General features: G+C 33.2%; 1 protein-coding gene across 1 annotated transcript; it reads left to right on the top strand.

Annotated features, from left to right (window-relative positions):
- Positions 1–1,065: 1,065 nt before the first annotated feature.
- Positions 1,066–27,148, top strand: Smp_127250 (kinesin-associated protein, putative; the record flags this gene model as incomplete). The annotated part of the gene is made up of 11 exons (XM_018792686.1): positions 1,066–1,267; positions 3,850–4,028; positions 7,194–7,356; positions 9,513–9,613; positions 11,629–11,853; positions 13,029–13,674; positions 16,260–16,358; positions 17,867–17,952; positions 22,278–22,683; positions 24,811–24,922; positions 27,046–27,148. The coding sequence occupies 11 exons, from the start codon at positions 1,066–1,068 to the stop codon at positions 27,146–27,148; spliced, it is 2,322 nt and encodes a 773-aa protein (XP_018644121.1).
- Between the last annotated feature and the right edge of the window lie 118 nt (positions 27,149–27,266).

Genomic DNA, 27,266 nt, shown 5'->3' on the forward strand with positions numbered 1-27,266 from the left:
ATAATCAAACATCAAAATTATCGAATATATTATATTCGATAATTTTGATGTTTGATTATAATTCCTTGAAAAAGCTTGGACCAGATTGCCAGGCGAAACGTTGGATTTACTACAAATTCATTCGCTGAGATTTTACAAATATATTATTCCTATTTAATGTCTTACATCAACTCGGCGCTCAAATACTGTGAAACTATTCGCTCTAATTTAGACGAGAGTTCTTATATAAATTTGATTGCTTGTCTACCAGTTTGATTCTTCATATGCAGCGGGTTATGTCGTTTGTATAGATCCTTCTCCTTCCATGCCTGTCTTCGAATATTGCTCCACATAGTTATCAAAGCTGAATGCAAGACGATCAATGGCTCCATTCATGGGCGCCTTATCAATTTCGGCCATTCGTGCGAATACAGTATCCCTGAAAATTGTCTACAAGTTCAACCAAACCGATTTACTGACCAGAAACTTGTTCATGGGAGGAGACTCTAGTAGTCCATCAAACAAAGCCAAATATTTATGTTTAGAAGCAGCAATTCCAATCTCTCATCTTACCATTGAACTTTATCATCATTAGTTGCGGTAACTGTTGACATCTGTTTGTTCCTCCTTTACACTCTTTGAATGGATAACTATGTTTTCACACTTCTTATCTGTAGTCTTATTCTACCGTGCTTACATGGGCCAATTTTCGATGTTAAGCGTAAATGTTCGTAAAGACTGACAATGTTTTAAGTAGATGTTTTTGATATTTTTCGTTGGGAAGAAATGTTTTTTTAGAAATAGAGTGGTAATCTCCCGAGACTTACATACGAAACATTCTTTAAATCCATCACCAAGTACATCATATTTGAGATACTGTTAAGTAATTTGTATTAGCTTCGTGGAGAGTTATTAGCGAAACTATTCAGGGATAGTGGATAGATAGGTCATCTGTGTGTTTAATACATAATCTATTGAATCAGCACTATTATCATTACAAACATATTCCAGTGACATTTTAAACTTCTAATTAAATCTTTAATTCTTAGATTTGTTAAAATTGTTTTCGTTCAAGGTGCATTAATTATGAACATCATTGACCATGAATTAAAGAAATATGACTTATGGGTTGAGGAACTAGATAGAAAACACAAATTATCGAACAATAAATCTGAAACGGGTTTGACAACGGATGATAAGTGTTTGGTGGATGAAGCACAAAGTAATTATGAGACAAGCTTTTTGAAGTATACATCACTAGTCAGGAAACAAGAACAGTTGTTTAGAGGTAAGTTACTCAAATCTATTTAGGCATTAAAACAAGGTAGGGTCGATTCATATTTATTTCATGCTAATATAAAGATGAATAGAAGATACACGGTTATATCATCAACGTACAACTCAGCAAAGGCCATTATCAAAGAAAAACAAAGCGTATGCTTAACCACAAACTCAAACGGGTTGAAAGTGATTGAGCCATATATCACGGATTTTACAATATGTGTGTGGCCACACATGTTTGTAGATGAGTAATAGTGATCTCCAAATTAGGGCAATATATCACATAGTTCTGATATTGTTCGTCTATGTATTACACCATCCAAATATATGCCAGTTATAGAAATGTCATAATTTAAAATTCATTTAATATGATATGACATACATTCAGTTTTTATATCTAACATTTCATTATGAGAAACAGAACAATCGTTTGTTTTGATAATGGTCAGAAATGCCTAACAATACGATACTCATTTACTTCGATACATTTACAATATTAGATGTCTCTTGAACAAAAACAAGCAACAGACAAGTTAAGTAACATAACTGTTAATCGACAGTAAAAAAATGCTGATATAAAATGGTGATTGTCAGTTTCAACGACTGGCATAACATTTAAATTAGTATGGTCAAATAAATATTAATTCATATCTGCAACACAACCTTGCCTGTGAGTAATGTGTGTAGATTTCACATATTGATCTACGAGGCTAAATATATAAGTTTTTCTTGTCATAGTGGTTCCTTGAGAACATGGCTCAATATTTTATGCAGTCGTAGCTTGGTTATGTATATGAATGCTAGCTATGAAATCTAGGAGATGCCTATCAGTTAACTCGAGGTTGATCAGCTGCATATGATACAGTTTTATTTAGGAAGTTACTGAGTTAAGATAACCACTACGTTTGTTTTTAACATATAAATATAGGTGATTACCTATAAGAGATAACCATAAAACTAAATTATTCTTCCTGAGAAGAATTTAATTATCATGATTTGAAGTGACCTTGATTCACTGCTCAACGTTCAATAAAATCATAACAAAAAGCAATTTTAGCGGAGACCAGGACAAACAAGTTTGTACTTTTGCTGTCGACTAATTATAACTACCCACTATCGAGAAGTTTATTTACTATTAGTATTAACATATTAAAATGGCTTTCGGATTCCCTCTATTTAACTTTACATTGCATTTGTATTTACTCAAAATAGAAATTACGAAGTTGAATGTATTCTTCTAGCGATAGGTTATTAGCTTTGATTGTTCTATCAACTACGAATTATCTTTGCAAACCCTTCCGTAAATGAACACATTGCTGACGAGTGCCAAGTGGTACGAAACCTAGGTCCAGGGTTCCTTGTTGACTACCCCCAACCACCATCTTATGAACGTTAAAGATATTTGTTTTTGTTGGTGTGCTGTTGATTCCGAAAGTGAGAAATCGGTATGGAGATTTTTGTAGTACGAGAAAATCTAGGAAAATTAGTTGCGAACTAAGGGAATCATTGATTCAAGAGTAGATTATAAGTTTTTAGATATACTCTCTTATGAAGATAGAAATTTATGAGTATTTTTAGGTAGTTAATAAATCTGTCTTTCAAAAAATCTTGTAAAGTATATAAATGATTGACTTCATATTCTGTCATATTAATATTTAAGTAAACATAGTTAATAGAAATGGAAATGTGAAATTAAATTAATTTTGCTAACTGCATACAAAAAACCCAGATCTTTGTAGTTTTCACTTGGAGAGAGATCTTTGGAAACATTTAAGGGAATGAATTGTACTCTGAGTCAAAGATCTCTGTTAAATTCACGTGACGCTTCTGATCAAACCATTTGTATGGAAATTCGTAAATCAAAATTCGAAATTTATCTGCAATCCGTTGCTATTGTTAATGATAACATAAAGAATACACTTTATAAATCTCAATGCATGAGATATTCAAGGTGTGTATCGTGCTAATGCATAGTAAAACACAAAATGCTTTTCACAGCAGACGTATAACAACCGTACACAAATACATACGATAAGCTATGTAACACCCAGTATTTGCGTTAACATCACGATGGCAGTCATCGGTTGAAGCAAGAATTAAGAATATAAAGGATGGAAATTGTCACAAATAAAAAATATTTAGTGAAAACACACGAAATGAAAATAGATGTTAAGAGTGCTAGAAATATGTAATGGTAACAATAAATAGATTAAATATCAAAGATTCAAAGATTCTAGAAATACCACAAAACGACATTGTGACATCACACTTTGTATGTTCATAAATGATTGACAATCATATCAGTTGCTGAACGTTAATAAGTAGTATAATTAATAAGCAAAAGTGAAATGTATAGGAGAAAGGTGAAGATAAAAAATACAAACAAAATTGATCAGTCAGGAACACTTTTCAAATATCATGTGGTAAGCTGTCGATTAGTGAATAAGCTGGTTTACTTTGATAAATTCAACTGACTTGTGGTGACCATGTTTCTCTAAGTTGTTTAACTCGTAAATATCATTGAAAGTGTTCGTTAGAAAAGGATTTTTTATTTGTATCCTGTATCTTCTTCTCTTTGATCATTTATAGTTTCCTTTTACTTACTGCTGAATATCAGTGAAGACCTTAGTGTTGAAATCAAAATGCATAATAAAGGAATAGTTAGTATGATCTGTAAATGTTTGAACCGAGACAATTTCGAACTGCTAATACTACTTGTGTCATTTTTGAAAAAATTGAGTATATTCTCTGAGAACAAGGATGAAATGGTAAGCAATAATTAGATTATCAAATTTGAATTTCATTCACTTAACAATGAATATTATTTTATATAGTTTAATTATAAAGTAGACTTACTGTGATACTCATGTTTCGGTAACTTTTAGTTATCAGATAGTACCAATGAATTTTGTCGACCAATGATTTTGACCCACATACTAGAAAGACGTTTTGTTCTCGAAAGGATGGTGAGCTCAAAGTATACTTTTTTCGGAATATCATGAAGTTTTAACACTTCCAAATACTTTTCATTCTCTCTTTACTGATTAGAAAGTCAACACAATGAACCCATATTTCGAAGCAAATTGTATGTATTTTAGTAATAACCGGTTAGCGGTTTGCTTCGATCCTAATTATGCAATCGGATAGTTTAACTTAAGCAAAGTTACCATATCCTATTGGATTGAATGATATCAGCATACACATATTTATTATTAGAATGAGGGTTTATGGAGATTGTAGTCATTTAATGGTTGAATTCATGGATCGATTTAAGTTAGACCAACCTGGAATCTCTGGATGACCGTTTCTTCCTAGTATGGGACTAATCAGCAGTGTACCTCCACGATCCTGCACGTAGGATTCAAACCCAGGATCTTCGGTCCCACGCGCAAACGCTTGATCTCTAGACCAGCGAGCCAGCATCCAGTAGTGTTAGTGTCTAACTTCAACCGATCCACGATATTGCCCGACCGCCCACCATTGTCTTCAGTTAGTGACCACCTCACAACAGACACGGTTGAACTCCACTGGTCACAGCTACTTACTAGAACTACAGGAAAAACGCCTAGTTTCGTTTGTCAGAAATCTTATTTTCAGATTCAAGTCATTTTGAGTAAAACCATTGAATTCGGAAAGTATAAAAGGAAAACTAAAGTATTTATGTAAGTGGTTGCTTTTAAAACCGTATTATGTTTCAAAGTAAGTTTTGCAGCACGGATTTTGTGACGGTCGAAACTAAAAAGGTATTGGCAACTTCATACTTTTATGTTACTTTTACCTTTCTACAATTTAGAATCTTTGAAAACCGCAGCTTCACAAAACCCCTCTACCTAGTATCTTCCCCAACTAAGTAACAAATTAGGTTTACAATATCACTTGTTCCTCATTTTACAGGATCTTATATGTTTGCGTATAGATTTTGGGGAAATTAAAGACTTGTAACTGATAGCAAAGGGGCTGAAGATGAGTACCTTCGAAGATGAGACGTTTCCGATACTAATTGGCTTTTAATAGTCCTCTGCTTGACATAGATTTGTCAAACTATACCCATGAATTAGTCGATAACTTGATCAAAAATGAACTTCAGCACAATGAGTCAGTTATAAGGGTTTGTCAATTAATCTACAAAAGATTATTCTAGAATAATTGATATTCTCTTTTTTTACCAGAAGGCGTATAACTAATATCAACATAGATATTTATGAATCTTACCATTTCCTTCAATATATCCAATAAAATATCAAAGTTGTATACGAATCTTTACCAATCTTACAAAACATAATATTATTCAGTAGCTAAAATAATCATAATTGTTTGTGTCTCAGTAAGTGGACACTCGCATTGAAGCCGACCTTCAGATAAGTATGTGGTGGCAGAGATTTCAATTAAATACTAGTTAATGTATTTGCTAAAACTATTGAATACCACACATATCGGTTTAACACGATGAAATTATGCGTATAACGAACTTTCGTAATCAGTAGTGCTTGTCTATCGGTCCACGAGTGAAAAAGACGTTTATTCAAAGTCGAGTCAGAAATATGTTACTGTCATCCGTGTATCGACTGTATTGTGAAGAAAATACTGAATAAACGTGGGTAAGCATATTTGTAATAAAACAGTCATGTTCTTATATGATGTTAGCTATTCAGGACAACAGCTTGATAACAGAAAATTATCAGCAAAGATAAAGAGTCATGGAAATGCTGACAATGAACTTTGCAGCAATTTTATGAATCATGAGTTACACCATTACCTGTTTATTAAACAGATCCAAAATATTTAAAACTCACATACACACTAGGAGTGTAAGTATACGCAAATAACTAACAGCTCTTAACGTATGTTCTGTGAATGTTTTTAAAACGTTATAATTGTGTTTGAGTAAGATACTGTAGACCACAAATGTAAATAAACTAAAGAACAGGTGACATAAATTTGAGGTTACTTCTTAAATTGGTATGGCACTCACTTTGTACTTAAAATAATGAAAGTCAACTTTTGCTAAGTCACATCACATAATTTAGCCAAGATTTCCATCCACCTTTTATATAGATATTATGTTGTTCGTAATTCCACAGTGTTATTGTAAAAATGTGAAATTTATCCCCTAGAAATAGGTGACACACGTTGGTCAAAGTATTAAGCCATAGAAATCCTTTGGGTATTGGCTGCTTATAGTGAAACTCATGTGTAAGGTATTCTTGTAAATAAACGTAAAATAGTAGAAAAAGGTAGTCAGTCGGTAAAGATATCTATTAATTTTCATTTTCTGAAACCGTCAAGATTCATTTTACCTATATGCAGTTATTGCTTGCCACCATGAATTATTTTAGCTACCATAGTAACATGGGTTGGAAAGACGTAACGTTATCGAACACCAGGACTTAAAATTGATTTGTGAATTCAACAACCCATGATTTGAAGATCGATTAGGAATCTTCAAATGGGTTTATTCTTTATCTTGCTCCAAGTTTTGAGTTCAGTATAACTGGATACTTTCCACTCGTCTTCGACATATTTCCTTCTGATTTTTCGATTAATCTTGGTTTTATTTTGACTGCTTTGCTTTGGGTGACACTGAGCGATGTTCACGGTGTGAATGAAAATGGGGACTATTCACATTTATTTCATATTTTATATCGTTCATGGTTGTATCTAGAAAATGGCATCTATTTAATATTAATTGTTAGTTTATCCTTTTTTCACCTGATGAATCTCCTTAAATCTAATCATAATTTCATTGTATTTCATTCTTTTTGATCTTATTGAAAATGCATTTGAACCGTTTAGTTTCTGTAGCAGTTTTTGTAGCGGTTTCTGTAAAAATTTAAGTCGGTAAACACTTTATTAATTAGAATGCTCTATGAATTATTGATTAGTTTATTTTGATAACCATATAAACCGTTTTACATTCTCTTATTGAATTTCAGTTAAAAAATGGTATAATTGACAAATTATCCAAAATGTTATGTAGACCAGAAGAGGATCTCGTTAATTTATGTTTACGTTTGTTATATAACCTTAGTTTTGATACATCTGCTAGACTAGAAATGGTGTCCAAAGGTGTTTTAAATAAAATTGTAGGATTATTAGGTGAGTTAAAGAATCAGTTTATATTTTTAATTAATAATAGTTTAAATTAAGTTGACTGTACTCAGGGTAAAGGTTATTCATATTTCAAAACAACTACTTTTGAATTATATATGCACATCATTGTCTCTTTTAATATCGTATATCGTCAACGAAAGTCATTAGTTTCATTTCCAAAGCAATTCTAATATTGAATACGGGTTTCGATCTTCAGTAGATCTGATTCAAACAATGAAAGAAGTTTACAGCAAAAAACGTTCACGTAATTTGAATAGACAAGCTCATATTGTTTCGGAGATGTTTTGAGTTTATATACTAAGACATCGTTGACTCCGTATATTTTTGAATCAATATACTCTATAAGAATTTTCATTATTCCCAAAATGATATAAATTCATTTGCTGTCCAACTAGTCACTAATGTAAAACTATATTCAAACTGTACATTTTGTCTTCTATGTTATTTGAGATGAACCAAAACATATGCCTTATCAATACTAAAAGTTAACTTGTTAGATAATTTATGCTTTCATCAAATTATTGATGCGTAATATCAAACACAGATGAATAATTTCAGAAGTGAAAATCCATCCCAGAGTGTAAATATCTCAGATTTAAAGAACCCAGAAGATCTGATAAATCTATATATATCCGTTCATTCACCAACTGATATTGGTATTGCATTATTGCTTGATAATAATAATTGTTGCAGAATTTTACCATGTTATTTATTCAAATAAGAATAAGTAGCATTGAAATCATAAGTTCACATTGATTAAAAATCTTGAAAACATATTATAAATATTTGTTTACCGACCAATCTTATTCTGTCTCCCGATGTACTTTACCATCTGCCATCTATCGTTCCTCTATTTTCCTCTCTTTCTACGAGACTACAATTTATGGTAGTAATAATATTTATACTGATTTCCAGACAATGTGGTACTTCATTTCCAAAATAACTGGACAAAATTTACAAGTTTTCCCACACAACTTTTGGAAATATTGGGATAGTTTTAATAATTCTGAGACTATCTTATCAGTCATATATCTGACTTATGAGACAAAGGTAAAAATACATTTATTAGAAAAAATTAGGATGTTTGCAGAAACTGGTAACTTCAACTAGAAAACTAACTTGAAAAGAAAAACCGCCTTATAAAAATAAAAGGGGGGGAGTAAAGTTTCCGCTGGTTAGAGACAACGGACTTTTAAACAACGACAATAATTTAAATTACATATTTTATAATTCAACTGTACTCAAACAGCGTTCTAAAAATCACTACAGTCAGATACTTGTTATTTTATTGCAATATTTAACTCCAACTTCTTTGTTTCACAAAGGAAGTACTTTATAAAAACTAGGATTACTCACTATTATGATGATATATTTTTGGGAGATCTTAATAAACTTTAATGTATATTTGCTGCCACTGTCCGATCAATGATAACGCAAAATCCATGCATTTGAAGTGGTTAACACATTCAACAACTACATACTTTCGTAATTTAGGTTTTGGGCAAAACGGGTTTCATAGCGTCTTCTTATTGACAGATATGAAGCATCCTAAATGCTTGGGAATTTCCTATCAGGTTATTTTATAAGATCTATTTTCACTATCTCCCTTCAGTTTTACATAATCTACAAAAGGATTTAAAGGTAGGACATTAGTCCTTGACTAACTGGAGATAACCAGTCTTGTGCGTTAATACTTCTATTGTATGAATCATTCAAAATGACTAGTCACTCTGTAACTTCATGAAATAAAGGATGATTTTATCTGTTCACATTGCACAGATGAACACAATTTTCTTATTTCAATCCTCAGTCATTTTTTGAAACTTAATGGCTTGACATGGTTTTGTGTTGACTTTGAAGATGCTATCGCTGGCAATGAAGTTTTGTTCTCTCTGACTTGTAAACTCGTAGTATGAGAAGTTAAAGAAAGTTCTTTCCTGATTCTGATTGTATTATTATTATTACTAAGAATTAAAAAAAGGTTTTATGATATCCGTTTCAGTAGTTTCATAATGCTATTATATGTCTCATCATTTTTTGCTTCTCTCAGAAATCCACTTTCTATAATGAAACAGAATACTGCACTATAATATATTTTAGTTTATCATATTTATTAAATCAGTAGTATTTTTCTTCATTAGAAAATACTCAACATCAACCAGTAGCTTTGTACATACTATACCACTTAACAACAGAAGCTCAATCAAGACCGGCATTTGTCAATACACAATGTTTACCATTTGTAAGTTATCTTTCTTTATCATTTGACGTTCAATCAAGTACTAATTTACTAAATCGATTCACATGGTGACCTGTTTTACAGTTTTACTTTTTGATAAAACTATTGTCACTTTTCTAATAGGTGTGTTTCGATTAGTAAACCAAAAATAGTTATCACTATTAAGGCTAAGTTCATGGTTTGTTTGGAAATTAACGATTTTAAAATACGAAATTCAACAAAATTTATAATTGTAGGAAATATATTTGTACGATTTTCTATTCCAACCTTCTTTGTATATTTATTTTAGATATTTAATGTGGATGATTTCGCAACACACTTTTATTCTATGGGATTTATTTTGATACTCGAATATATTGATTTATCTCTGAGCAATTAAGCCATGAAAGCTATAATTTTTCAATAATGGTCATAATGAATTGGTCTACTCCGTGTACATATACTTTAACACTGAGATTAGATTTTGAGATATTCGACATCAATTGAAGCGATGGATACACCATCCAGCAAACAACATCAAAATATCCCTCATCGCAGAATCTCTTTACTAAGAACTATGAGTAACATTAGTCTTCGAAATCAAAAATTGCAAATTTCAAAATATAAGAATGGTGTACTTCATTTTGTTTCCTAAGTTCTGTAAACTTTCGTAACTCGTTTAGCAAGTACAGACTATGTACGAGGCCTTGAGGCTCACATTTTGTATGTAAGCTAATGATGTTAAATAATTGTTCAAAAGGATGTCGTAAGGGAGCTGATCAGAACCTCAGCCCAGTGACTGAAGTCCGTGTGATTTGATAAATAAACCTTCCCCTCATTATGGTTTTCAATTTTTAATGGTTGCTAATTCGTTAGCCTTTGATGCTGGTAGTAAATCCTATTATCGTAAAATATTCGTGATCAGTAAATGAGAGTAAAGGGGGTAGACAGCATAATTTCAGTACATCATTCGATGTAATTTTGGAATCATATAAATGAACATTGTTGAATTTGGTCATGTCTGAATATATGGATAGGATAAATGTCTCGCCATAATAATGAAAACATAAAACGTATTTATAACTGGCCATAAAACTCGAGACGAAGTATTAAATTTGATACAGAAATAATACCACCAGCACAGACAAATGTCATCTTTAGGTTTTCGCAAATTTTTTGGAACAGGATATCATCTTCGGCATAACACTGGTTGATTTGTAAGGACGACTAACAATGTAACAGTCGAAACAGATTGATTTCATGATGTAAACTATTTATATCTAGTACAACATTATGACCACCACGTTGGGACGAATATCGAAATTACTGTGCTTTTTTTCCCAGTGTTACTAGGAAGCAAGGAGTCCTACACTCTAAAGATACGCTGGTTTGAAGAGATGTAAAATTGCTTACTAGTTGATGAGGATGAAGTATTTCCCAATAATACTTAACTATGAATGCTTAGATAAGCGGTGAGAACCAGAGCTAAATTCTATTACTAAAAGGCTTAAATTGCTTCCACCATCAAATTTTGGATTTACTGAAAATTAATTTGATACCGGAACAGAACTGTACGTTTTCCAGCTGGAATACCTTAAGTTCTAGAAATCTTCATTTCTTCGTGCCAACAAATGTCGTTTAAAGTTGTTGGATATTTATTTAGCACCAACCTTTAAATATTTTTATTCCTTTCCATCTGTTTACCTTCTATCCATCTATACTTTTCTCACTTCGACTGGTTATCTTCTTGCTTGTAATGACTTTGTTTTTGAGTCATTTAAAAGGATGTTATCTTAAACTGCGATCAGTTACTATGTTCCAAGTTGGCATTATTCTATATGCATGTCCATCTACCAGTGGTACGTGAAGGACACCTTCTACCCATCTAATTTATTCATAAGATTTATTTAGTCCTACACAAAATGTCTGTTCAATGACAACTACTGATAATAATTATAAAACACTGAATGGATAAGATAATATCGTCATTCATATTTTCATGCTACATGAATAAGTAGTGAATTTCTCCCTATTTTTAGCTTAAGAAGTTAATACTAGAAAATCCTGAGGAGAAATCTGATTTAATTCCAATGGCTCTAGGTATTAACTTGGTATTAGACAATCAATGTGCAAATGCTATGCTTGGTGAAAGTCGATGTTTTAAATTGATGAGTAAACGTGCAATAAAATTCCGTGATCAATTAATCATGAAGTTACTACGTAATGCAACACGGAACAATGATTTATTAAAACTAAAGATGGTAGTAAGTCATTGTAGATTTCCATGCTTTTATTAATTTAAATTTATATTTAGTGAAAGTCACATAATTGCTTAACTTTAATCATTTACTTGCAAAACAGTGTAATAATTTACTGGAAGCTATTGAACAATAACATCGACTTCTTGAAATACCGTGTCATAATTAGTTGTTGTCTGTGAAACCCAAAACTTCCGAAGTGATGTGAATCGAATAGTGGATATCATAGATGGCAAATATTATATCTTGGAGGTCTTACTGTATGCTCCTTAATTGGGTCACTAGGTAAATTGTCACCAATGCAAATCTAATTCATAATTTACCCTTTTCGCCTACAGACCTGCCACATTAGCTTTGATCACTAGTGATGCACTCTGATTCATAACAGTTAACCTTAAGTAGTAACCGAGACAATCTTGAAATCTATTCACTCACAATCCAACCTATTCTGTTTAACCCAGTATTCACTCCAAAGTAAGAACACAGCAGAAAAGCAAAATGTTCTGTTTTCACTCAGTCATCTAAACATTATAACCCAAATACTCTGTAGTAATGGTAACATTGTAAAACAGTTCGAGAGGAGTTAGTATATCTATTGTATTATTTATATTCTTACCTACTTGACCGTGCCTGCCACAACACATTATAATAATCGTTTGCGAACATTAGATACATGTGGTCTAAAGTAAATTCATCTTTCAGCATATGACTCTGGTTGCAGGGCCGTGGATGTGTACTGCTGAAGAGTCCCATACTGAAACAAAAATACCGTTCAATGTCCCCTGCTTTCCAATGGTTGTTTAATTAAGATCAGCCCACAATGCTAACTATAAAATTCAAAAAATCCCCCAAAACTTCTTATACTACTTGGCAAAAGATATAGTTAGTCCGTTGTTTCATAAACATATACTACCAAGTGAAGCTTTTATGTATCCGCGTTTAAGACTGTTTTACTCAAAAACTGTGAGGTTTCAGTCTCACAAATAGTATTTTCGCATAGCTTTTCTCAACATAAATCCCTGTGTGATGCAACAACAAGAAGAAAAGCTCGATGACTGCAAAAATGTTTCCCTGATTCAGATTACCAAAACTAACATTAAAACTACTTCCTCCTAAAAATTTAAACCTTTTCCTTAACTGTCTTTTATTATTTTGTTTACCCTGTCCAACCAATTTTGAAGGATTTTCTACCAGAATTATTAAAAATCGTAACTGATGAAAAACCGTTTTTGATGAATACACCGAGAAATCTTTATCCTTCCACAAAACCAACTCGATATGATGAATTGAAGGTAAGTGGTAAAAAGCATTTGAACATGGAGGCATTGAACTCCAAAATCAACCAGAATGACACTTCAAGTTTACTAGGAAACCGCTTAAAGATGAAAATTTACAAAACTGACGACGGTAATAATGGTAGTTTTAATGAAGGTGACGATAACGACAAAGAAAAAGATGATGATGACGACGACGAAAATGAATTTAGAAAAAAAGAAGACTTCAAATTTGAATGTCTAGGTTGTTTAGCTAACCTTAATCTTAAGGATATTCAGTACAGTAAAGTAATCACTGAATTTAGTTTGCTCAAATGGATAAAAAGCCATCTGGAAAGCGTACATGTTCAAAAACCAAATGATATTTTAAATAGAACTCCCGAAGTTATCAACGGTTTTGGACCAAGTTTTTCATCATCAGTGTTTCCCAATCACCCAGATGATGAAATTTTAGAAATTGTACGAATGCTTAGTGCCATATGCCAGGATCCTGATGCAGGTAAAATGGTAATTGAAGCTGGAGTCGTACACAACTTGATCAGTTTATTGAACGGTATGTCACATTTTATATATATACATTATATAATATTATTTATGAAACTCATTTAACCTGTTGAAGTTTTTGTCAATAAGATTTCCTATGTATGCGAATCGATGTAAACTTTGTTTGTCTTTTCAGTAACCATTTTATAATTCGTAAGATGTCTGAGTACATGAAAGTGAGTAAGAAATTTCAGAGTGATCAACTCCACTATTCTTTTGATAAAGATACTTTATGGTAGCTTCCAACTTTTCTTCGTTGTAAATTTACAGGAGCGTCCTTGTTAGTCTGTGTGGACATATTGACTGTTATTACCAAGACTCTCGATACCACATTTTTATAATATCTGCAGATTTTAATTGTCAGGAGTTAGCAGTAGAATTCAATGTGCAGAGTACATGGTACTCAGAACTCACCAGACAAATATATTTACACCAAAATGATCCAATGTTCCCACTTACACTCGAATATGTCATCTGTCATCTCAAATATCTGAGACAGATTGAATTATGGTTAATAAACACCACTAGATTGTAAACTCTTAAACTTAAATAGTTTCAAGCTTTTCAATAACTTATGTAATGTATCAGTGGCCAGTGTTCTTCATAACTAATTCTTATCTATTATTCCTAGTAATCTTATGAAAGACCTCTCATTTTCAGTTAAATTCATTTGTAATCCAGAATCTGAAAAACGAAACAGACATTTGTTGCCTTCTTGTATGCATTTGAAAGTTCATAAATGCTGATCAGGACTCATCAGGCGTTTAGAGACAAAGTGGTACAGTCGAAAATTATTTCAAGCAATCCAGATTTACTAGTTCATACTCTTTGATGTATCATATCTTTACTTCATGCCTTTACTTCGTTCGCAACTTATTTTCTTTAATTTTTCACTATCATAACTATTGATTTTAGTCTTTTACTTTACCTCCTATCAAATTTTTCTTCATATTGAGATTTAAAATGCATCTTTTCAGATCAATGTACATTCGTGTCACTTCACACGTTTTTTGTTTCTGTTTTATTATGAAGGGGCCTTTCTGATTTGTTCATGAGTGTGGTAAGAAGTCGGTATTATTACTGCAAAATTTCCACCATTCATAAACTGTTTACTTTTCTATGTTACCGTAGTGTTAAATCAAGTTCATTCATATAACTTAAAGCAATTTGACAGCTACATTTGGTACATATTTCAAATAAATCATAGATCTGCTGAAACTTACTTGGTTACTTTATACCTTTTTGAATTTGTATGTCATCCCGACATCTAGAACTACTTTTCACTATTGTGGTTGGTTAGATACTTTCAAACTAATATCATGGCATTAAAAGCTTATCATTTATTTTCTATGCATGTACACTGTTTTCTGTCGTGCTATACGTTATTCCATGTTAACATTAGCATGTCTTATAATACACTGTACTATCGTTTTTTGTGGTTTACAGGCAATGAAACCTTTCAGATCAATTATACACTAGGAACGTAGAGTTTATGATTCACTACTATATCATAAAACTATAATTGAACTAACTCACCATTCTGATTTTGTGGTGGTTGCTTCTATTTCACAGGTGCTTTCGAATAGTCGAAGTAAACTTACTTTCAATCACAACGATAACTCTAGGCTATAAGGAACAATTATCAGTACAAAGTTCACGTTGCACAGTAGGTGATAAACAAGGTGGTCTCGTGTGATATTAGGTCACTACCCAGTTGTTCAGACCGTGGGAGGATATTTCTTCTTAAGGAACATGAAAAAGAAACTGGATGACGGTCCCAGCTGCTTCGTAGGATGATCATAGAGCCCAAAGGAAAACTGCTTGAGGTCGGTCATACACGACCATTTTGTCGAATTTTTTCGACATGTTAGCTCCGTACTTCAAAAGGCTTTACCGCCGGAGATGGAAACCCGTTGGGTAAGGTGAAATATGAAATTTTTAGGATCAACTTTTCTAACCTGTACTTTCTTTTATGAGAAGCTAACATCTATGAGGATGTTGGAAGTTCGTTGTCACACTCCTTTACAGTCAACAGTACTTCCGCCTTAATTTCCTTGATTTATTCTAACTATTTAGTCTAACCCAACCGACTCACATCATGTTGTAGAACCTAAAAGAACTGTTGTTCCACCCAGCATAGCTTAATTGGGACATTTCGTTATTCAATCCCGACGACCACATTAAGATAGCAGCGATGGTCAGACATAGTAAAAAGTTTGTTATGTGCTTGTTAAAAGAATCACAGTCGTAATAAGGACTATGTGCAAACTGTTAGCCTTTCAATCAGTGCAGAACACTTAAATAGCAAAAATTACTATTGAATTCTATTGGCTGAAGCACAAATCTAGAGTTTTAATACCTAAAGTAAGAAATCAAACTATTAATTTACTTACTTGAACGGGTGTGAAATACTGCCTGTTGGAATAGATTTGGCTAAAAATAATACTTAAAAAACAGTGCCACTTACAAATCAATAGATTATGGGCTAAGATAAATGTTTTACATTTTATACGACGTACGCGTGTAAATTATGGGTTAATATCTTAACATCGGGGAAATCACACTCCTTTATAGTTTCTGATTATTTTTTTCTAGTTAAACAGGAGGATGACGAAATTGTTTTTCAGATCGTCTTTACATTTTTTCAATTAACTTTCCATGAATCAACAAGAAATTTGTTAGTAAAAACGACACGTGAGTACTAACCATCATTTTTTCATTTATCTTTTAAGAAGTATTGAAATGTTGTCAAGTGAAAAGTTAATTTTAAATGAGCTAAGTGATGAGCAAGTAATATTGGAAATTGTATACAAATCAACTGATTTATTTGCATGCAAAGTATTTAATGCTTCCAACTAAAATGAATATGAAATTTGATTGTTCTTCAAAACGGAAATCTATTAAACCGATCTATATTCACAATACTTTCTTTCGTACAACACCTCTTAGGTATAACTAAGTGATCTAAAAATCTAGAAATGAACCCGCCACTAAAGGTTATAATTTCTCACTAAACATTTCAGTTGCCAACGAATTCTAAAGCCTAACTGAGAAGTAATATTGTACTCTTTCGTTCTGCATTGATAATTTGGCAGGTCACATTTCACTGTGGACTATTTGATCACCTTCAAATTGTATTTTCCTATAATGGTAATTGCATTGGCTTAAATGTTATTGGAGGATTTTTGATTTAGATGATTTATCGATACTACATTATGTTATACTACAATGCTATCAATAAACTGAACAACAGCGTAACCATTTTTTCTAGTACAATCACGCCAATTCTAACTTTTCAAAACGCCCATTCAGAACACCGAAAAGCCAAATGAATGTCTGCAGGTTCTTTCGTCATTTTGATGAGCAGCTCTCTTGGTTACAAGAGGGAAATATGGAAATATAACGTACTGGGACGCACATATCGCGACAGGCGCACAAACGTCAGTAACCTGTTTAAAGTTGACTGGCTGCTGTTCATGAACAGAAGAGAATAACGCGAATTGTTTGAATTTAGACTTGTTCAACATTGGATCTCGGATCAGTGCTTTCTAGGATAAGCTTTCGCGTGCTAGACCGAAGATTCCGAGTCCTATCTTCTGAGAAGGAATTCCGGATGCGCATTGTTCAGTAGTCCCACACCAGGGCAAAGTAGCCACCAAGTGCTTCCGGGTTCTTGATGATCAATAAGCTTAAATCGGTCTGTGATTTCAACACCATTTGACAATCTCCACAATTCCTATACTGAAAAGTTATAATTATGATCAACAAATCGAAAGACAACTTACACTTTAAAAGGTAAAAAGTACCATGATTCAAGTGTTTGATAAATACCTATTGAAAACGCACAAACGAATCAATATCTCCCAGGTTCCATATATCCCTGTTCTTGCCTCCCCAAATATACTGACATGACTTTTTCTTTATATTAGCAATTTAGTATTTAGGAGAGTTTGACAGGACACTAATCGTGCACTCTGAAATTCTTAAAATTGAGATTCTAACCGATATTTATGTATTGAAATCCTTATTTTAAACACTAATCTCGGTTCTCACGAGAAAGTTTATTTTCAAATTGTATTATTGTACTGTTTGTCGTGTTAATTATAATCATATTCGTTTAAAATATTTTAAAGAAACATTTAATAGTCAATCATGTCTTGTTTCATTACACGTTTTTTTTTTAAATCTTCACCGTATTCTAGAAGCTGTTGCTTATCTTGTCGATTTGATGCACGATAAAAATGCCGATATTCGAAAACTTTGTGATATTACTTTGGATATTGTTTGTGTAAGTTAATCTGCATTAACTCATGTGTTTGCAAAGACATTCTACACCATAACTACATATGTAATTAAAATAATCCTGAATGTTCCATGTATGTTTTATTGATAAAGTTCATCATAAAATGTTTTACGGTTGTGATATATTCCTCGTGTTCAATAGTAACATATACGTAGAAATACAGAAACTCCGCCTGTAGCTCTTCTAAACTTACAGTTGGTTCCAAGGCCGGGTAAAGGACATGGGGTTAGCGACTCCATCCCGTAGAAAACTAACTCGCTAAAAAACTCTATAAAAAATAAGAAAAAGAGAATTCAGCGAAGAAAATTTTTCTTTTCTTTGTTTTTTGTACTTTTATCTGATTATTATCGGTTTTTTGTTTTTTTAAATTACTATTTTACATTTAAACTCTAATCAGTTATTATTATTATTATTACCTTATACAAGTTTTCTTGATTATTACTCAGATTATTATTATTATTATGACCTTTGTGTTTGTCGCTTTTCTTCATATCTGTCAATTGAACTATTATCTGACCCATAAATTATTTTCTTCCTTACCCCTTGATTAGTACGTCACCTCATTTGTTATTTATTCTCGAATCAATTTATAATGCAATCTTTCCTAGCCTCTTATAGACATATATTTTCCATATAACTATATATACGAATGTACAGCTTAAGTAATGATTTCGTCGAAAAGAAAATTTTCTTCGCTGAATTCTCTTTTTCTTATTCAATGATATTATGAGTTATTTTAGTTACATAAAAAATAATTCAAACGGGAGAAATGCTACTGTACTCCGGTCACGAAGAGAAAAATGCTCCACACACTCAGAGAGTTGCTCTAATGCTGTCCAGAGAAGCACGAAATGCACTTGTAGGAAGGGAATCTCGTGAACCCAAATTCATCAAAGCACCTTTCAAAACGAGGCAGGAAGTAATCACATTGAGTGTTTTCAATGTAATGCACCTATCACTAATAGTAACGACAATGATAAAGATCAGTTTTACGAGAGTCTGCAACTAATCATAGTGAAATTCTCAAATAAACACCTGACCATCCAGATGAAAGAAATAAACACTTAAGTTGGAATGTAAAACACCTGGTTTGAAGATATAACGGGACGATATGGACTGGGAGAGAGAAATGAAAGTAATGAGGGATTTTCAAATATATGTACATTCAACAAATAGGTTATAGGTGGCACAATATTCCGACAAAGACGCATACACAAAGTTACTTAGATCTAATCAGGTCACACCACGGAGAGTTTGTTCAATCATATTTACATCACTGAAGTATTCAGAAGGTCAATGGAAGATGTGAAAACAAGGAGAGGAGCTGACATAACTTCAGATTACCACCTGGTTGTGGCCAAGATGAAACTTAAGCTAATGAAACACTGGACAACTGGGGAAACAGCATTAAGAAGGTTCAATACAGCCTTCCTTCGAGATACTGACAAACTCAACGAATTCAAGATAGCTCTCAACGATAGGTTACAAACTCTACAGGATCTACTGAGAGAAGAAACTACGATGGAGAACAACTGGAAATGTGTCAAACAAGCATTAAATTCAACGTGTCAGGAGGTTCTGGGTCACAAGAAGCATCATTATAAGGAATGCATCTCTATGGGAACCCCGGACAAGATTGAAGAAAGAGAGAACAAAAAAACAGCGACTAACAACAGTCGAACACGAGCAGAGAAAGTCAAGGCACAAGCAAACTATGCAGTAGCAAACAAGTAAGTGAAGAAGCTGACAAGCAGAAATACATGGGAGAACTAGGTACGACGGCGGAAAAAGATGCAACAGAGGGGAATATGAAACAACTATATGATCTAATGAAGAAACTAGCAGGGAAATACAGTAAACCAGACAGAACGGTTAAGGACAAAGAAGGTAAGACAATCATTGAGATCCAAGAATATATGAAAAGATGGGTAGAATGCTTCGAGGAAATGTTGAATAGACCAGCTCCATTGAATCCACCGAAAATCGAAGCAGCACACACACCATCCAATAGATATCATTCCACCAACGATCGAAGAAATCAAGATGACCATCAGACAAATCAAGAGTGAGAAAGCAGCAGGACCTGACAATTTACCGACTGAAGCACTGAAGTCAGACGTTGAAGTAACTGCAAACATGCCTCACCTTCCATTTAAGAAGACTCGGGGAGGAAGAACAAGTGCCATAGACAGACTGGAAAGAAGGATACCTCATCAAGATACCAAAGAAAGGAGATCTGAGCAAATGTGGGAATTACAGAGGCATCACACTGTTGTCAGTCCCAAGACAAGTTTTCAACAGGGTGTTGCTCAACCAGATGAAAGACGCAGTAGACGCCCAACTCTGAGGTCAACAGGATGGATTTCGTAAGGCGTTTGACAGCGTGGACAGGAGACCATTATGGAAACTTCTTCGACACTATGGAGTTCCTGAGAAGATTGTCATCATTATCCAGAACTCATACGACGGACTACAGTGTAAAGTGATGCATGGAGGACAGCTGACAGATGCATTTCCAGTAAGGACCGGAGTCAGACAAGGCTGTCTACTCTCCCCCTTCCTCCTTCTTCTGGTGATTGACCGGACTATGAAAACCTCGACATCTGAGGGGAGGCACGGAATACAATGGACATCTCAGAATCAATTAGACGATTTGGACTTCGCAGATGACCTAGCAATTCTATCCTATAAACTCGAACAACTAGTATAGCAGCAGCCTCTGCATCAATGGACCCCAACGTACAGAAAATAAAAAGCAAGATTGTCAAATATAACACAGAGAACACCAACCCAGTCACACTTGATGGAGAAACTCTAGAAGATGTGGACACATTCACGTACCTGGACAAAATCATCGGTGAGCAAGGAGGATCTGATGCAGACCTAAAGTCAAGGATTGGCAAAACAAGGGCAGCATTCCCTCAATTAGAGAACATATGGAACTCAAAGCAACTGTCAACCAATTTCAATGTGAGAATCTTCAATACGAACGTCAAGACAGTCCTACTATATGGAGCTGAAACGTGGAGAACTACTACATCCATCATCAGGAAGATACAAGTATTTATAAAAAGTTGTCTACGTAAAATACTCAACATTCACTGGCCGGATACTATCAGCAACAGCGTTTTATGGGAGAGGACAAAACAACTTTCAGCTGAAGAGGTAATTAGGAAAAGACGTTGGAATTGGATCGGACATACATTAAGGAAATCACCAAACTGCATCATGAGGCAATCGTCAACTTGGAATCTTGAAGGGAAGCGGAAACGAGGAAGGCCAAAGAACACATTACGCCGGGAAATAGAAACAGATATGAAAAGGATGAATAACAAATGGAAAGAGCTGGAAAGGATTGCCTAGGACAGGGTTGGATGGAGAATGCTGGTGTGCGGCCTATGCTCCTCCACGAGGGGTATCAGGTGTAAGTAGGTAATTAAATAAGAAATGCAGAAAGAAGAAAGTAGATAATCATTATTTTCTCACGATAAGTATCACCTAAGAAGTTAGACCGTGATGATGAATGGAAATTACACTTTTCCTTCATGAAAATCTTAATCATTTTCATATTTCATCCTTTATCTGACTAGCAAAGAGAATTTCGACTTGATTGATACAGAAACCATACTGTTTTTTTTAAAATAAATTACCTTTCACTATTCAAATACTTCATAACTACTAACAATTATTCAGTTTCAATGCATCATTTTTTAAAAAGATTATTAACACTCGAAGTAATCCAACTGTAGCTTCTATGACTTCATTGCTTAAAAGTACTCATTTGATTCTCAAAAATATTTCAAGTTTCTCTTGGGTTCTTGACACACTCCATCAATAAGTAACAATAACACAATAAACTTATTTTCTAATTGTTCATTTCGCCAATACTTCTGGATGTATATAATTTATAATACAAATGTCTAATGCACAATTAATACCTTTTACAGAGTTAGGTAGCGTCACTGACGGATAAAATATATCAATATCGTGTAATTTATGAATACAATGATGTTTGAACGTTTTGATCATGCACTATCATCTTAATATATTTCTTCTTGAAAAAATCAAATAAAAGGTACGCTAAAATTCATGGAAAGTATAAGAAAAACCTGAACAATAAGGAAACGCCTATGTTACTTATTTTAACCTCATTACTAAAATTGAAGTCAACTTTATCCAGTTAGATGAAATATGTAGACAAAGATATCAATTACCAAGATATAAAAGAAACGCTTTATATTTTGAATTCCATTAGTTTCTGTAATTTCTGTGAACATTTAATTCAAATCTTATTATTACTTATCTTTAAGGAATATGAATCTGATTGGCGAATAAGGATTCAAACAGAACGTTTTCGTTGGCATAACAGCCAATGGTTAGAAATGATTGATACAGCAACTAAACCTAGTATTCTTGATAATTCAGACTCAACAACTGAGGCAGCATTAGCAGCTGTCCTTGGCATCGGTCATGCTCGATCTCAATATCATTCTAATTTATTAACTGATGATAAGTTAAATAATATTGTTAATAGAGATGATAACGATAATCGTGGTTACTTTGGAATGGGATTGGATATTGATGATGCAGAAGCATTTCTAATGTCACTATCAGCAAATAATGAGGGACGCAAGAGATCAGCAGGAAGTGAAAATATTTTACACATACCATTTGAAAACAACAACTATATGAACCACTTGAACATGTTATATCCAGGTATGTGGAGAACATTAATAAGGAATCGTTTACTTTTGAATTTTTAGCTTTGATTATAGATGCACTAGTAATTTTACAATAGCTGTATTAAATGGATTTCTGTACCAATAATAAAAATGCACATTTATACTAGGTACATGTTGATGTGTCGGAAAAAGTGTAGTAAAGTGACCAGCCAACCAGAGTCCGAAAATTGAGTGTATAATGAACACTAGAAGTACCTTGAAATACTGCTCAAAACGTTTTATATGGCTGCAAAAAATAAATTTTTGCCATCGCAGAGTAAAAATGATGGTATTGAACACATTGTATGCTGAATTCTGTCTCTGTAGAATGTATTTAACAGGCGAACTGACAGTATCCCTAAATCCTAACCCCAAACTTTGGATCCAGAAACAAACATAAACCGCGTTGAAATATATCTCATCAACAACCTAATCGGATAGCGCCCCTTCGATTTTTGTGTGAAATTCACTCGTCCATTTGGCTTTAGAATACTTTTGCCTTATACCCTACGTCAGTTAGTGGTGAAAACCCTGGTCCTAACCCCAAATAGAAACAGTGTCGGAAATCTAAAAATCTCTTTAGTCCCTTATAAGGGTTCAAACTATGAATAATCTACATCAGTTTGGTCGGACTTATGTGTCGTATTTTTAAAGTTACAAGCAGATTAACTTGTAGAAGTTGTTAGTAGATTGATTAATCATGTGAAATCTGTTTATACTATATTATTATTTTCTTTTTCATAAAATATCCATTTAAGAAAGTTACTCCATGATTATCTGAGAACTGGCTGAAAATTGTAGCGGTTGTTTTGAGCTCGTCTCTAAACTGTACTCTCACCTATGTGTCTAACATTAACGAGTCGATAAAGTATGACAAACACTACAATATTCATTTTAATACTTTTGATAGTGATTTCTACTGAATGAAAAAATATAGAAAAGATTGTTTTTATTGTCACTCTGATCAGTCAACATTTTATCTGAGCATATCTGTTTTTGGTTGGGGATTCTAAGTCCCCATAAATCACTTGGTAAACGACTTATTTTCGTAATTTTATTTTAAAAATTTGAATTTCTCATTTTCTCACTAAAAGCGCACATCTTACCTTCAGGTTGTATTTCCTACTTGGAGGGTTCTTAAATGTCATTGGTTCGTTTCTTCTTTTAATACACTTTTTTGTGACTTTTCTCAAAGACATTTTTACACAGTATATATATACGCTTGAGTTGTGTACCTGTTCGTTCGTGCTTACGACGGCTTGCGGAATATACTTTTCCCTCGGCTGAATCTGGTATTCTCCTTCTAGCTCAGAGAGCTGGGGTGCAGTACATAGTTCAACTTATCTTGTTTTTCTGTTGTTGATCCTTCGTTCTATTAGCCGATTTTAGGTGATCTCATAATCTCCCCAAACGTAGTATTTCTCAAACTAAATAACGTTCTTCTAATTCGTTTTTTTTGGGTAATGTACGTAAATAACTAAATTATGGGATATATGTAAAGTACCTCACAATGTACACCTACACATTGTGTATCTTGAAACATTCGTTTGATAATAGCCAACACTTGTGCATTTGATTTAAAAAGGCTTATAAAGTCGAATGATATTCCGTTATGTTTTGGTTACTGTTGATTCATCCTGTTGTTAGCTCAGGTCATACGACATGCTTTATTTAATTGTATTCTTGAGCAAAAATATAGATACCCAGGGGCTTTCATACTCTTGGCTTATATGAGCTCATAAGTGATTCAATATTTCAAAACAAAACTTAAATCTACCTGATTTGTATAGGAAATGCTCGTCTCTAAACCCTAGTCACATAACTTGGATGGCATTTAATGAAGGTTTACTAAAAACTTTAACATATTTTTCCTTAATGATGATAGTTAAATTTTCGATGCATTTTCGTACGCCTTATAAATATATGATAAGTGCGTGTTTTTCTCTAAGCAATTAGGTCATCAGTATTGCCACTTCTGTGCATGTTCATCTTAATATGTAAATTGATATCCGTAGAAAAACAAACTCGTTTAGCTCCTACTTTATTGAAATACCGCTTTGTCTTTTACTTCAAAATGGATCTTTTTCAGTCATTCATTCACAAATTTCAATTTTAATTATAGATATGTACGGCGGTGCAAACTTCTTATCCACCGAAAGAGTGAGTCCGGCGATGACGGTTAACGGTCAATATGACTCAGACTCCGATATTACTCAAAAAGGGAGTGGTTCACAGTAGGTTTCAAGATTTCATTAATGAATATAATCTGATCTTTAGTACCGTAGTTGTCAGCGTATTCTTTTCAAGAAGCATTTTTATCATTTTGTAGGTTCTACCACGTGCAAACTAATTTCTGTAGAAAACCATCGCTGAATACTACTAAAATTTGTAGAATTTGATAGGCTTGGTGTTCGTTATTTTGTATTTGAGGATCTTGGTTTTTCCCTTGTGTATGTTAAGGCCTACTGATGCAGAGGCTGCTACTACACTGTTTGTCTTGACCTGCATTTGTTGATCTGTATGGGATATACAGCTTCATATTTGTTCTAAAACTAACAAAATTTGACTTGATTGTGTTCTACTTAGTAAAGTTTTGTGTATACTCTTCGCAAACTGACATTGAAACAAACTTGATTGGCGATGTTAATAACAAGACATATGGCAAGCTCAATGTCTCTGTACGTACACCTTTGTTTTAGGACCAGGAGACTTGTATATGTCTGAATAATGCATTTACCATCATCTTTAGGATCTAGCTGTTTTTTCTCTAAGTTCTACGTTCTTGAGTTTCGGTTAAGGATTGCATCTTATAGGATCTAGGATTCATGTATTTATCGTAAGTGAGTTTTGTTCCAGCTTCCTAGTAAAACTATCACTGATAACTTGCGTATTTTAATCCAAAGATCAGTTACCTTGATTGAAATTTCGGACCGAAATATCTAAGAGTTTCTTTAAGCCTAATGTTTTAAACTGTTACATTTTTATGGTCGACTTTTATCGTAACTCTTCATAATTTGGCTAGTTTTCAGAAGGAATCCAAGTCACTGTGAAGTGAAAGGTAATTAAAATCCAGTTGGATGACGCCTCTGTCATTTCAGTTATCCACTGTGTGAAATGATGTAGTTCTATAGATTAGAAACATTACATTTTGGTAACGACCAGTTAAGAGTTCGTTATTTCCGTTGCTGACATTTCCTAGCACACGTTAATCGACATTTCAAAAACTTTAGTCAACTAATGTTAACACCATACTCTTGTCAAATCCCAGTACAGATAACTATAAGACTTCACTTACAGTCTTCTATCACAGTGCAAATATTCATGCCAAATTTTTTAAAAGGCGAAACTCTCAAATCAAAGTTTTCGGGACAGTGGGATCTGATGAGATAAATGTTTTAGTTAGCTGATCATAATACTGATCGAATATTTTGACAGTAGCATAAGGACCACGTATATATCTCAGTAGTCATAGTTACCTTCCCGTAATTTAACCTAGCTTGTTGTGAACTAATGGATTCCTAACATCCGTGTTAATTTTTTGTTTATTACTTAGTCGACATTATGTTTTAGCAAAACACTTCCTCGTATATAGGATGCGGTTCTTTTCAACTCACTAGTAATTATCACTGTCCCAAGACTTCAATGAAAAGGTAACTGGTTAAGTGAATAAATCCTAAACGAAATTAAGTTTCATCAGTGATTGACTTTCCGTAAGAAGAATTTTTCTTATAGCTGACTGTTTACAGTTTGTTGATATTTTAACTACGAAATTCAATGTAGGTGGGTAGATATGGGCTATTTACTCGTATGTCTTCTAACGTTAGCAGAAAACTTCAAACAAAAAATTTGCGTTATCACTCAGTGCTTGTGCAATTAGATGAAATACTACATTAGGATATACTCAAGAACGCTCTAAAATGGTAGTTACGAGTCAGATTCCTAAACCCCAAAGGAGGGGGAGACTGTCTACATCATACTACATTAACACGATATATAAATAACGCTATTTGAAGTTCTTTTAGACCAAATGATGAGAAACTGTCTGCATATGTTCTCCATTTGCTACATGTCTCTTAGAATTAATGTCAAAGAGATTTTAGTTACTTTACTGTCAGCATTCTCAACTAATAATTTGGTTAATGAGTTTATTTATAAATGAGTCTGAACAAAGCAAAAGGTAATGAAATTGAGACTAACTTATGCTTGGGAAAATTTCGAACTGTTTTTGGAATAGTAGTCATGTTTTAAATATACTGACTTTCTGATACTATTTTAGATTAATTTCATCCATTTTAAATTATTGCGCTAAATATAAACAAATATTGATGCATTACTTTTTTTCTCTAATTGTTAAAAGTAATATAGATTATGAAAATGATACACATGAGGATAAGATACCTAGTTCAAGATTGGAATATTCTAATACCCGAAACAATGCCATTAATAAGTTGAGAAAGTAATCGATGCGAGAAAAACATATTGTATACCAAACAAAAGCGATTTTCGAATGGTATTTCTTACATCTAGAATGAGCATGCTTGGATTCCAATATACATTAGAAAGAGAAGGATAAATATT

Source organism: Schistosoma mansoni, assembly GCF_000237925.1.
Source record: "Schistosoma mansoni, WGS project CABG00000000 data, supercontig 0187, strain Puerto Rico, whole genome shotgun sequence".
NCBI classification, from domain to species: domain Eukaryota; kingdom Metazoa; phylum Platyhelminthes; class Trematoda; order Strigeidida; family Schistosomatidae; genus Schistosoma; species Schistosoma mansoni.